The 13556-nt window shown below is 53.4% G+C and overlaps 1 protein-coding gene across 1 annotated transcript in view; it reads left to right on the forward strand.

Moving 5' to 3' along the window:
- Window positions 1-13556, forward strand: part of CCDC40 (coiled-coil domain 40 molecular ruler complex subunit) — a 38957-nt gene that overhangs the window by 20447 nt on the left and 4954 nt on the right. Inside the window, exons 12-18 of the mRNA XM_078066395.1 lie at window positions 4009-4252; window positions 4343-4525; window positions 7390-7635; window positions 8476-8689; window positions 9815-9984; window positions 10112-10203; window positions 11755-11875. Of these exons, the coding sequence (XP_077922521.1) occupies window positions 4009-4252; window positions 4343-4525; window positions 7390-7635; window positions 8476-8689; window positions 9815-9984; window positions 10112-10203; window positions 11755-11875 (1270 nt within the window). The remainder of the gene's footprint in view (window positions 1-4008; window positions 4253-4342; window positions 4526-7389; window positions 7636-8475; window positions 8690-9814; window positions 9985-10111; window positions 10204-11754; window positions 11876-13556) is intronic.

Raw genomic sequence — 13556 nt, forward strand, 5'->3', positions numbered from 1 at the left:
TGGGTCTCGTCCACGAGCTGCACGTTGGGCCGAAAGCCCCAACATTTGTGGTCTGCGCTTTCTTGCTGGTCTCCCTGTGCCGTGGGGGCATGGTGCACTGTCATGACCGATCGGGGGAGATTGGACCCGTGCGTGTGGTTCAGCTTCAGTTACTGGGTCCAGAGCCAATAACTGCCCCGGGATGTTGAGCTGTAGCCGAGGGGCCTCCAGACCCCCAAGCAGGTTCCCTCCCAGCCCTTGACTGGATCAGGCCCAACATGTGGGCCTTGTTCTAGAGTCCACCCGTGTCTGTCCCATTTCTTTTTTTTTTTTTTTTTAAGATTTTATTTATTTATTCACGAGAGACAGAGAGAGAGAGAGGCAGAAGCAGAGGGAGAAGCAGGCTCCCCGCGGAGCAGGGAGCCCGATGCGGGACTCGATCCCAGGACCCTGGGATCGGATCATGACCTGAGCCGAAGGCAGATGCTTAACCAACTGAGCCACCCAGGTGTCCCCTATCCCATTTATTTTCTATTAGTATCTGTTGATCAAGGAAGTTTTTAAAGTGTGTTTTTTATTTTTATTTCATTTATTTTTGTAATTATTATTGTTTTTTTAGTAGGCTCCACGCCCAGAGTAGGGCTTGTTTTTCAAGATGGCAGCCCGAATATCCAAGGTCTCCATGGGCTGTCTTCCATGTCTAGGGAGAAAGAAGACCTTTCCCAGAAACTCTTTCTAATCTCTCTTGAGCTTAATCCCATCAAGTTTCATCCCTTCCACTCTACAGGAACCATGTTAAATCATATACATTGACTAAATTGAGTGATCAATTCTCAAGTCTTCATGTTACTTGACCTATCAGCATTTGATCTTTTCCTTTCCATGAAACTCTTTTTTTTTTCTTTTTTAAGTAGGCTCCACGCTGAAGGTGGAGCCCAGCTCGGGGCTTGAACTCACGACCCTGAGATCAAGACCCGAGCTGAGATGGAGAGTCGGGTGCTTAACCGACTGAGCCACCCAGGTGCCCCACTAAAGTGTGTTTTTTAAAAATAATCTTTATCGAGGATAAGTGATCACATTCTAGGAAATTAGAAAAACAGAGAAAAAGGTTTACAATACCACTGTCTTTTTCCTTTGGTGACAATGACAATTTATTAGCATTTTGGGCACTCACAGGCATCTCTTCTCCCGCGCGTATGTCTTACCGCGTGTTCAGACTTCTGTCATGCAATTTGTGACTGTGTCTTTTTAAATTGGTCGTCTTATTTTTATTGTCAAATTTTAGACATTTATAAGGCTGTTACTTCCTAAAAAAGAAAATGAGTAGTTTTTTCATTTTAAGTTGGGTTTATTGAGGCTAATTTATGTACAGATTTCTTATGTACAAAAGCTCTCCTTCTTTGGTGCACAGCTCTGTTGAGTTTGGCAGATGGACAGAGGCAAGTACCCCGGTGCCCTCAAGATAAAAGGCCGTTTCCTTCATCCCCAAGTCAGCATCCTCTCCCCACCTCCAGCCCGCGGCGAACACTGATCTGCTTTCTGTCCTGCCAGCCCTGTCATTCCCAGGATGTCCAGTAAATGGAATCACACAGTGTGCATCTTTCCTCGGCTGGCTTCTTCCACTCGGCATGCTGCTTCTGAGTTTCATCCCCACGTGGGATGGTGCGAGATCAGTGGTTTGTTTCTTGTTATTGCCGAAGAGTGCACCACTGTGTTCATCGGGTCACCAGTTGATGGATTTCCCTGTTTTTTTTTCCAGTTTTGGGGTGTCATGGGTAGAGCTACCATGACAGTCTACCAGACAGACAGACGGACAGACAGACCATGACAGTCTGTACAGGTCTTGGTGTGGACGTGTGTTTCCCTTTCTCCTGGGTGAGTGCCCAGGCACGGGATTGCTGGTTAGTGCATATTTTGCTTTATAACAAACTGCCGATGTGTTTTCCAATTTGGTTTGTTCCGTTTTGCATTCCCTCCCACAGTGGGCGAGATTCCCAGTTACTCCCCCGTCCTCACCAACACTTGGTATTGTCAATCATTTTAATTTTAGCCGTTCAATTCAGCCATTAGTCGATGAGTCGTGGTATCACATGGAGGTTTAAATTTGCATTTCCCTGATGACTAATGATGTTGAGCATCTTCTCATGTGCTTATTTGCCACCCATATACCTTCTTTGGTGAAGTGTCTTTTGCTCATTTTTAAATTGAGTGGTTCATCTCATTATTGAGTTACAAGAGTTCTTCATATATTCTAGATACAAGTCCTCTCTCAGATGTGTGCTTTGAAAATATTTTCTCCCGGTCTGTGGCTTTGTCTTCCCATTCTCACGACAGTGGCTTTGGAAGAGCAGAGGTTTAAATGTTGATGAAGCCCAATTAATTAATTTTTTTTCATAGCTCATGCTTTTTATGTCCACTCAAAGAAATCTTTGCTTGGCTCAGGGTCATGAAGATCCCTCCTGTGTCTCCTGCTAAGTTCTTCCATGTGGGTACGTGGCCCATTCCAAGTTAATGCCTGTGGCAGCATGAGACCCAAGTTCGGTCTGTTTGCACGCCTGTGTCCAGCAATCCTAGCACCGCTGCTGAAGACTGTCCTCTCTCCGTTGAAGTACCGTGTCACCTTTGTCAAATATCAATTGGCCCTGTGTGTCTGCATGTTGGTGTGTCTATTTGTGGACTCCTGATTCTGTTCTTTCCATCTAGCTATTCTTTCGCCAATAATACCACATTGTCCTGATAACGACAGCTTTATAGAGAGTCTTAAAATCAGATCCTGGGAGGCCTTGTTCTTCTTTTGCAAAATTATTTGGGCTATTTGAGATCCTGTAGGTTTCCATATATAAATTTTAGAATTAGTTTGTCAATTTCTAGAAAAAAAATATACTTACTGAGATTGTAATTAGAATTGCGTTGAGTCTAGAGATCTTTTTGGGGAGACTAACGCCTTAACAATATTGAGTCTTCTGCTGAATAAACATGGCATATCTCCCCGGTATCTTTTAAAAACTGTGTACAGATGTTTTTTGCTACACTGTTGAAATTAGGGGGAAAAAGGCCAGAAAACTGGAAAGAAGCTAACTGTGTATCAGTGAGGAGCCTTAAATTATGGCACGGTCATCATTTGGAATACCATCTGGTCATTGAGAAGAACCGAGGAGATTTTTATGTGCACTGCTATTGAATATCTTTAAGATAGCACAAGAAAAAGTAAGGTGCAGAACCTGATCTACTAAGCTGCTATTTGTAACTGTGTCATAGACACAGACAAACATAATGCTTATAAAAGCATGAAATAGATCTGGAAAGACATTTAAGAAATAACTGGTTGCTTGGGGAAGAGAATTGAAGGCCTGGGGATAGACATGAGAAAAATATGGAAGGTGTTATTCCGGTTCAAGGAGAAAGTACTTTCTGATTTTTTCAATAAGAACTTATTCAAAGGATAAGATACTGGAGGTGGAGAAAGGCTTTTTTAGAGCAGAGCAGTAGGACGTCTCAGAATGTGGGGGAAACAATGTCTCACACACAAACGAAAACTCTACTATCCAGCACCTGTCTGTTTGACTTGACGTTAATTACAGGTATTCGCACAGCCAGTGTGCAGAGGGGAAAGGACAGAGTTTGGAGTGATGCCCACGGGTGCTCCTCCCAGCCACGCCACGCACTGTGGCCACTGGGCATGCCGCTCAAGGGCTCTGAGCTCCAGTGCTCATGCGTATGAAACTGGAATAGCATACTCCCTTTCCTGGATTGCTCCCCTGACCAGCAAGTGTGGGCGGATCTGGCCCCTGGGACGATGCCTGGCCCCTCTGGCCCTTCTCCCTTACTCTCTGTCTTAGAAGAGTCTTAGGCTTGGACTCAAAGTGGGCAGTGGTTCTGTGACTATGTCAGGAAGCAGTCGTTGAGATTGGCTACTGGTAAGAGTTGGGTTCCCATTCATCCCTCTCCACTGGGTGAGCCCCCGCGAGCGGGCACAGCCACATGCATGGGCGCTCTGCCGCCCCAGCTTTGCTCTCTCGATCCCGACAGCATGTGCCAGCACCAGATCACGTCCATCGACGGGGAGATCGAGGCCTACAAGAAATCCATCATGAAGGAGGAAGAGAAGAATGAGAAGCTGGCGGGCATCCTGAACCGCGAGGAGACAGAAGCCAACCTGATGCAGAAACTAACCACGCAGTGCCTGACCAAGCAGGAGGCTCTGCAGAACGAGTTCAACACCTACCGGCTGGTGCTGCAGGACACGGAGGACATGCTGGGCAAGGCCCAAGTGGTACGACCGTGTCCCCCAGCCCATCCAGGGCGCGTCCCCGCGGCCTCCCTCCTCCCCCCCACAGCGCCGTCCCTGCCCTTTCCTTTCCAGGAGTACACGGCCACCATGGGCGACCTGCAGTCGGTCCACCAGACCATCCGGCACGAGCTAGAGCTGAGGCGGAGGATGGACGCCTCCATGTTGGAGAAGCTGCAGGGGCACATGACCTCCAACAAGATGACCAAGTACTTCCATCAGATCATCCTGAAGCTCCGGAAGGAAAAGACCAACCTGGTACGCCACCCTCCCGCTGCGGCCACGAGGGCCGGGCGCCTGGGCTGGGGGGCGGGGCGGCGGCAGCGCTCAGAGCCAACGGGGCGAGCCAGGGGCGCTCAGCCGGTCTGTTCACTTCCCACTTGGTTCCTGTTGTAGAAGCGAGCCTTTTAATTGTAGAAAACCTGGAAATACAGAGGCATAAAGAGGAAAATGAGACATCTATGATCCCACCGTCCGGAGATAACCTCTTCCAACATTTTGGTGTATTTCCTTCTGGAACTTTTTCTAAACACACACGCTCATACACAGGCAACAAAAGAGGTGCACACGCACACACACAGGCAACCACACACATATAAACATCCCGATGCGCACACGCTCCCGCGCGCACACGTGCCAACCCACACGAATGTACTCACCCGCTCGTGCAAGCACACCCGTGAACACGCTCACGCGCGCACACGTGCAGACCCATACGAATGTACTCACCCGCTCGTGCAAGCACACCCGTGAACACGCTCACGCGCACACGTGCCGACCCCTACGAATGTACTCACCCACTCGTGCAAGCACACCCATGAACACACACAAGTGCACACGCCTTAAACAACATAGGACTCTTACTATGTATCAGTTTTCAGGTCTATTCTAATCCATTTTCGTTCACTTTACTGAAATATGACACACAGTAAGTGTGGGACTCCACGGATTTTCTCACTGAGCAGATACTGTTTTATTTTACTTTTTGGCCACATTCAACATAACATTTTCTGTGAAATATTCCTCAAAAACCTACATTTTCCTTTCTGCATGACATTTCATCATACAAATGTATGTATTGTGCTTGAAAATTCTCTGGTTAGACACTTCAAGGTGTTTACAGGTTTTAAACGTTATCAACAACTCCGCTCTGGACATGCTTGCCACACATCTGTGCCCACACTTCTGAGGACAAGCTGCTATGCCCGAAACCCAGGGTCACAGGTTCCCGGCCCGGGAACCTCCTCCAACAAGAGCTCTCTCTTGCTCTCCCAGGGGTCTTACTTTGCTCTGAGCTGTGGTCAGGGGTCCCTGTGTCCTTCCTTGAATCGTTTCTTCTTTGCCTCGTCCCGTGGTGTGACCCCCCCCCCCGGTGTCCCCTGGCTCGGTGGGCCCGCTTGCGGAGCCCACGGAGGCTGCCGTGGCCTGCACCAGGCCTAGGGCACCTCCCAGCAGACGGCCTGCCCCAGGGCGCCCCTCAAGGCTCAGGAGGAGAGGGGCCCGCTTGGCCTGCCTGCACGTAGCAGCAACCACACGGACGTTTCCTTGCTCTCCAGCTCACCGGAAGCTTCCACCCGACGGGCGGGAGATGAAGGGGCGTGGGCCCTCCCAGCCTGTGGTTAAGAGCATGAGTCCTGCTCCTGCGTGATCCTGGCTCTGCCTTTACTCTCTCCCTGTACGAGACACCTGGCAGGTGTTGGAGGATTAGATCTAACCGTTCATTACAATGACAGCAAAGGGGCTGGGGAGCCAGAGGCCGTGCCCCTGTATGTCAGCGATTGATGGCCATTGTTGGCAGGTGGATACTGGCCAGGAGGAGGCTCAGCTGACACAGCTGGGGGGCTCACCTGTCCTTCCGGGAGGGCGGGGCTGCTGTCTACCTGGCCGGCAGCCTGAGGCGCCCCATCCCTCCCGGACACCTGGGAGGAGGGCAGCTTGCTCCGGGCCTGGTTATAGCAAGGAAGTGGGGAGACAGGGCTGCAGCCAAGACTGTGCTCAGCCGGGTCTCCTTGGGAGGTCCTGTCTGATGCTGGGGGCGTCCCACTCATCCTTTCTCTGGGAAGTGGGGGCAAGACTACCTGCTGGGAGCAAAACTAGGGGCCCGCGCTGTACCAGAGAAGATAAGGAGCATGGTGTGTGTGAAGTCACCTGCTAGTCCTTCTGCCAGGCTGCACTCGTGGGGCCCCAGACCCCCAGGCCCCCGGCCACCCCTGCAAGTGGCACACACACTACCACCGATGTCCAGCAGAGGGCAGTAAAGAATCTTTGTCCCACAAATTTGTCCATTATGATTGACTGCCCCAGAGATGCAAGTCTAGCTCTTTAAAGGGGATACTTTTTCCAAACTGTTCAAAAAACCCCCTGGGATCTGGAGCTGGGGTCCAGAGGGAGGGCAGGCACGGGTCAACCATGGGTCTACAAGTTAGTGCAGGAGCAGAACTGACGTCCCAGGAGAGGCCAGCGTATCTCAATAAGAGTGAACAGTCCAGGAGCAGAGCTGAGGGAGTCCAGGGAGGCTGGCTGGTCCATCTGGTGACCAAAAAGAGACTTAGGAACGGGAGCCCCCGTAGGGCGGCAAGCACGGGGGGCAAGGAGGAAGGTGGGAGCCCCTGTGAAGACCCGGCTATCCCGGACGGTCCTGGCAAAGAGACAGGTTGAACTTGCCACAGCATTACTTAGAACAGGAACACTGGTGATAGACTGCAAGCCCAGAGAGGAAGGAATCCGTTTCCTTCACCAAAACATACCAGCTGTCTAGACCAGCCCCCGGGCACTGAATTTAGAACTGTGGGACAGGACGGAAGCAGGAATGCTGACAACAACCACGACTCGCTTCCTGGGTTATAAGTATAAGGGACTATTACACGGCCACTAAAAATGACATGAGCATACAAGTCAAGATTGAGCTCAGTAAAAAGTGGCTTACAAACATATGTGTAGAGTGTGATCCTGTCTTTGGTTTGGGCAGAAGGCGGTGGGGGGGGGGGTTATATATATAAAGACTAGAAGGAAGGAGAGGCGGACCTTGTGGCAGATGCTCAAGAAAATGATAGGCCAGCCAGTTCATTTAGAGCCCCCCAGGGAAAAAGAATGTTCAGACATGTTTCCTTTTGCTAATGCAGGTGACACATCTTTCCAAAATTGACGGCGACATTGCTCAGACCACCCTGGACATCACAAACACCAACTGCAGGCTGGACATGCACCAGAAGACGCTGGTCGAGCTTGACAAGGAAGTGAAAAAGGTCAATGACCTCATCACCAACAGCGAGAACGAGATCTCTAGGCGCACAATCCTGATCGAGAGAAAGCAAGGCCTCATCAACTTCTTCAATAAGCAGCTGGAGCAGATGGTTTCTGAGCTGGGGGTAAGACCTCCGGGCCAGGAGAGGTTGCCCCTGGTTGGTATTTGTGCCACGAAATAGAGCCACTCCTTTCCCCACCCCTTTTATGGGTGACATGGCGAGAGCGCGGAATGCCCCAAGTCAGGGGCTGCCTGTGAACCTTCTCCTGTCAAGGTCCAGATAGTAAATATTTCAGGCCAGTCAGTCTCTGCCGAAGCTACTCACCCCTGCTGTCACGGCCAGAAAGGCAGGTGATAAGTAAATGGGTGTGCGCAATAAAGCCTTATTGGTGGCCCCTGGAATCTGACCATATAACTTTCACCTGGCACCAAATGTTCTTTCTTGCCAAGCAAAGGCAGCAGGTGGGATCTGACTGCTGCTCTGAGTGATCTGATGAGTTTGAGGCTTGAAGTCCTATAGGTTACCCTAACGTGGGGGCACCCCCATGGGCTTCAAGTCCAGGAGTAAAATGGTCAGCTGGGGCACGCTTTTAGGTAGACCCTGAGCACCACAGAGCCCTCTCAAAGCTGCAGCCCAAATGGTCAAGACCCTGGCCCGTGACGGTCTGCTCCTAAAAGAAAACTTGCAAAGCCCCTTTGAGGGACAGAGGCCTGCCAACCCTGCCCTTGGCCCCACAAGGCTGTGGCGTGGTGGGGAGGGGGCCACCGGCCTCCTGAGACCCATATCTCCCACAGCGGGTCGGGGGCATACGGTGGGACCCTTAGTGCCCCCGAGGAAATGCCCCCTAGTCCTCACACAGATGCATGATCTCAGGTGGGGTCCCGGCCCTCCTCAGCTCCCCCGGAAAGCAGACCTTTGAAAACAAGGAGGCTCGCTTTGCTTTTTGGTGAATATCACTTTTAGGGGGAAGAAGTGGGGCCTCTAGAGCTTGAAATCAAAAGGCTCACCAAGCTGCTCGAAGAGCACAACACCAGCGTGACGCAGGCCCAGGTGACCTGGCTCCGCCTACAGCAGGAGATGGTGACGGTCACTCAGGAGCAGGAGGAACAGCTGGTGTCTCTGGACATGCTCAAGAAGGAGATGCACATCCTGGAGCAGAAGAAGCTGCGGATAGAAAGTAAGCGTCCGGCGTCTGCAGGGACTCCTCCGGCCCAGTTCCCGGGGAGGGAGCTCCACGCTTACCCTGCACGAGGCCGTGAGAGCAAACCACAGGCTCACAGCGCCTTGTGTAAACATGAGCCGCTGCCCTGACCACCAGCCCCGTGCGTCGCCAGCACGGCGGAAAGATCGAGAAAATATACTGGATTTGTTAAGTTCGCAGACTGAAGGGTGCTCCCAGAGGGGCACGGAAGGTTTACCGTCCTGCCGAGGGCAGGGCAGCTGGGCTGGAAATGCAGACATGCAGCAAGGTGCAGCTCCTGGGGGCTCGCTCCCCTGCTCAGGGAGTAGGGGACACCTCTCGCCCCAAACTCGGGGCTGTGGGAAGAGAAGCTTTCTTCCCAGGGAGACAGGGGACACCTCACGCCTCAAATTCAGGGCCTTGGGAAGAGAAGCTTTCTTCCTCTCCAGCTGAACTTAGAAAACTGTTCCAACAGAGACTCCCCAGCCCCTGTCTTGCCCCAGGCGGTGTAAAAACCAGGGGTCTCTAATGTGCCAGGGTACCCGGAGGAGGGAGATGGACGGACACCTTTCCTGGCCGCCGTCTACCCCCATGGCCCCCCACTGAGGCATCCGGGTCCCACCTGGTCCCACCTGGGTCTCTGACCAGAGATCCATGCAGGTCAGCCCGGCCATGTGGCCCTATGGGAAATGCTGCCTGGTGGTCCGGGGCCCATTCCGCCTGGACATCTCAGGCCCAGAGGCCCTGCTGCCTTTCTGGCCTGCCCTGGGGGGCGCCCAAACCCCTCTTGGAAATTAGGATGGTTGTTTTCTGTCCCCTGCCCCTGAGCTGGGCGGGGCGGTGTAGGGAGCAGGGCCCGCCTTTCCTGGAGACCCAGTGTCTGAGCACCAGCCATGTCCCCACAGGTTGTTCTCAGTGCAGGGGGGGTTCCCCCCCCATCCCGACCCCCCCCCCGCCCACCTGCTGGCTGTCCACACAGGGGTCCTTTCTGTTGCCTCAAAGGGCCAGGCTTTGGGAACGGGGCGGCCAGGAAGAGGCCCCTTCCCTCTGGCCCAGCTGGGCCCTGACTGGTGTGGGGGCTACTCTGGGAACGTGGCTACCCCCGCGCCCCCTCTGCTGCAGACAAGATCGCTCAGGAGAAGAAGGAGCAAAAGGAGATCGAGCGCCACATGAAGGACCTGGACAACGACCTGAAGAAGCTCAACGTGCTGATAAGCAAGAACCGGAGCAGCTCCGAGGGCCTGCAGCAGGACAGCCTGGTGATGGAGAAGGAGTTCGTGCGCGCGCTGAAGGTCAGGCGCTCCGCCGGACTCGGGCACGCGCGGGCGCGGGAGGGAGGGCGCACGGTGGGCGGGCGCGCGTGTGGGTCCTCGCGTCCCCCGGCGTCCCCCACAGTCGGCGGCACCCCGTCCCGCGCAGGCCTCGGAGAGGGAGACCATCGAGATGCAGGAGAAGCTGAACCAGCTGCAGGAGGAGAAGGCGGCCACTCTGAACAACCTGGTGGAGGCGGAGTGAGTGCCCGGCCCCGCCCGCGCTCCACTGTCACCGCGCCCACCGCCCATCCACAGCTGCCTGGGCCAGTTCTGGAGCCCACACTGGGGGCGGGTCCCAGCGAAGAGCAGGTGTCACCGCACGGTTCCAGCCACCCGCCCTCGCCTGCCCAGTCTTCAGGGGAAATTGAGTGGCTTTTTTGTTGTTGTTTGTTTGTTTATTTGAGAGCGAGCGAGCGAGCGCAGGAGCAGGGGGAGCGGCAGGCAGAGGGGCAGGGAGACTCAGACTCCCCGCTGAGCAGGGAGCCCGAAGCCGGGCTCCATCTTAGGACCCTGAGATCATGACCTGAGCCGAAGGCAGACGCCCAACCGACTGAGCCACCCAGGCGTCCCCTTGAGTGGCTTTCTTCAGGATAAAGTTTTTAAAAATTATTTTATTTTTATGATGCCTGGCTGTACGAGTAACCACCCCCAACTGTAGCATTCTAAACTGTAACAACGTGTGCAAAGTAGATGAGGAAAATCACACATAATTCCAACTCCCTCCCTTCACCGGGAAACCACGATGCATACATCTTTCTTGTCTGCTTGCTTTTTAAACAAAAATGGGGTTGTTCTCTATGCTGCCCTGTGAAGCAGTTTTATATATTTCCCGTGGACCGACATTTCCAATGGGAGCGGCTGCTCAGCCAGCCCCGCGTGGCCGCGTCAGAGCCCGCGCAAGGCTCCTTCCAGCTCCGCTGAGCCCGCTGCCTGTCCAGGCGGCTGTGAGAGAAGGGGCCGGGCTTATAAACCACAGAAATGTATCGCTCATGGCTGTGGAGGCTGGTCAAGGTCAAGGTGTCAGCTTGCGTGGGTGAGGGCCTCTTCTGGGTCGCGGGCTTCCCGCTGTGTCCCCGCGGGTGCTCTGTGGGTTCTCTTCTCTAAGGGCGCAGATCCCATTCATGAGTCTGCACCTCGTGACCTAGGCACCTCCCAGAGGTGACACCTCCAAACACCATCACGCTGGGCGTCAGGGGGCGGGACACAAACACAGACCAGGGCGCTGGCATCCGTCTTTGCTGCTATGGGAACTTCTTTTAGTTGAAGTATAGTTGATGCACAGAGTTCCGGTGGCTTCAGGCGTAGGCGCTGCGTGCACCGCAGTGTAGCTGTCCCCCGCAACGTCACCACGCGACGCCATGACGGCAACACTGACTGGGGTGGGACAGCCCCCTTCGCCCTGGGTTGGGTGGGCTGGCAGGAACTTGGAGAGCACCTTGGCCCAGGGGTTTATGTTGACCTGCAGGTCACAGAACGGGGAAATTTGCGTCTGTCTGACAGTGAAGCCCTTCACTCAGTGCCTGGGTATTTAAACACGCTAAGTGAGAGAGAGAGAGGGTCCCAGGTCCCGGCCCCCTGCTCTGAGCCACCCCGAGCTCACTGCGCTCAGCCTCTGCTCACACCTGCCTTCCAGCTGTCCACTGTGGGTCTCGATTTGGAGCGAGTCCTTAGAGCATGAGCTCGCAGAAGCATCAGAAGGAAATCTCCTTAATTTCTCCAGCTCTCACACTGCCTCTCCCACCTTTAAAGACACCAGATCATGCTTTGGGAGAAAAAAATCCAGCTGGCAAAAGAGATGCGTGCATCGGTGGATTCCGAGACCGGCCAGACAGAGATCCGAGCCATGAAGGCGGAGATCCACAGGATGAAGGTGGGTGGGGGCTCTGGGGGGCTTGGCCTCACTGGGAGGTGGGCCCCCCGGGAACCCCATGGGCCACCCTGGCCAGTGGCATGGACACCATTCCCCGGGAAGGGCACTTGGAGCACAAGCACTGTGGGCTGTTCTCTTGCCGACCTCCCGTCCAGGGTCCATCCACTTGGGTTCACAGGATCACAGACACAAGACACACACAGTCATGTGTGCGGTGTTTTGCGAGACACTGTTTTACCCTCGCCCCATGCAGTCAGCGCACTCTGACGATTCTGAGGGCTGGTGGGGACCCCTGAATCCCACGACCCGCTGGGGAGAGACACCCCACTGTCGAGGAAAGGTGTCTTGCCTGGTAAAACGTGCTCAAAGAACACGCCCGTCTTTTCCCTGGGAGCCTCGCTTTCTCTCTACCGTCGTCCTGAGCTGGATTTCATTACCTCAAAAAAAGGTTGGTAATTAAATCAAGGCTCTCTCTGAGCCTTAGGATACAGTAAGAGCAGGTACTAAAATCAGGCGGGCAGCACTTCCACAATGCCGCTTTTAATCAGGACCCCTCTGTCTATGGAGTTCAGAGGAATTCTGATCAAATGCATATGCTACTGATAAGTCTTTAAAACACTCCACTTAATTGACTTTTCAAACCACAGAAGCCACATGTGCTGGCCACAGCAGGCCAGACCCCCCCACACGCTTGCGCACGCGCACACGGGTGTGGCCGTCCCTACACCCGCGACTTCCTGCTGCTTCCTTTCCTTCACAAAAATAGGATCTGTACGTATAGCTCAGCAACTTATTTTTTAAAAAAACAATATGGACATTAGCCCGGTTTTAACAGTTACAGAACGTCCTACGGACTTATCCTAACTTCTCGGAGCATTCCCAGGGTGATGAGAATCCAGATTGTCCCTCGTGCTTGCCATAATATCCTTTCTTACTGGGGTTGGTTTGTTTGTATCCTGTAGGTTAGATCCCCAAAAGTGGGGTTACAGGGCGGAGGAGTGTACATTCTTGACCAGAGCCCCACAGATCACTTCTCCAGGAGCTGCTCGAGGACGGCTGTGTCCCAACAGCCTGGGCACCTCTGGGTGTCATTGGCCCAAGAGCCTTTATTTTTAAATTGAGGTGTTTAACTGAGCCCTTGGTGGCACAATCTCATGAGCTGTGACAGATACATACAACCACGTAACCACCCCCCTTTGTGATACCCAAATCTGCGTCACCCTCGGGTCCCCCGTGCCTCCTGGGCTCCGCTTCCCATGTCCCTGTCCCCGACTTTCCCAGGATGTCACAGAAGCAGACCCCGTAGCATGAATTATTATTGTGAGTGTGGCGTTTCTCACTCCCCATAACACGTCTGAGGCTCCTCACGTTGGTGAGGTCCAGCTCTGTTCTCTGTGCGTCATTCTGGTGGCGCATCTGAGAAATCGTTGCCCGGCCCAAGGTCACAAAGATTTTTCTCTTATGTTTTCTTCTAGAAGTTTCATACTTCCACATTTTCTGTTACGGGGTATTGAGCACGCGCCTGTGTGTGTGTGTGTGTGTGTGTGTGAGCACTTCCTCAATTTCCTATTTCCATTTTCTTATTTCTTGGCAATTTTAGGGAGTTTTTGCATATCATGGTTACTAGGCCCCACCTTGGACACCTGTCCCACCCGTTCTCCCTCTCCTGCTGCTGGCCTTC

This window comes from Halichoerus grypus, chromosome 2 (assembly GCF_964656455.1).
Source record: "Halichoerus grypus chromosome 2, mHalGry1.hap1.1, whole genome shotgun sequence".
NCBI lineage: Eukaryota > Metazoa > Chordata > Mammalia > Carnivora > Phocidae > Halichoerus > Halichoerus grypus.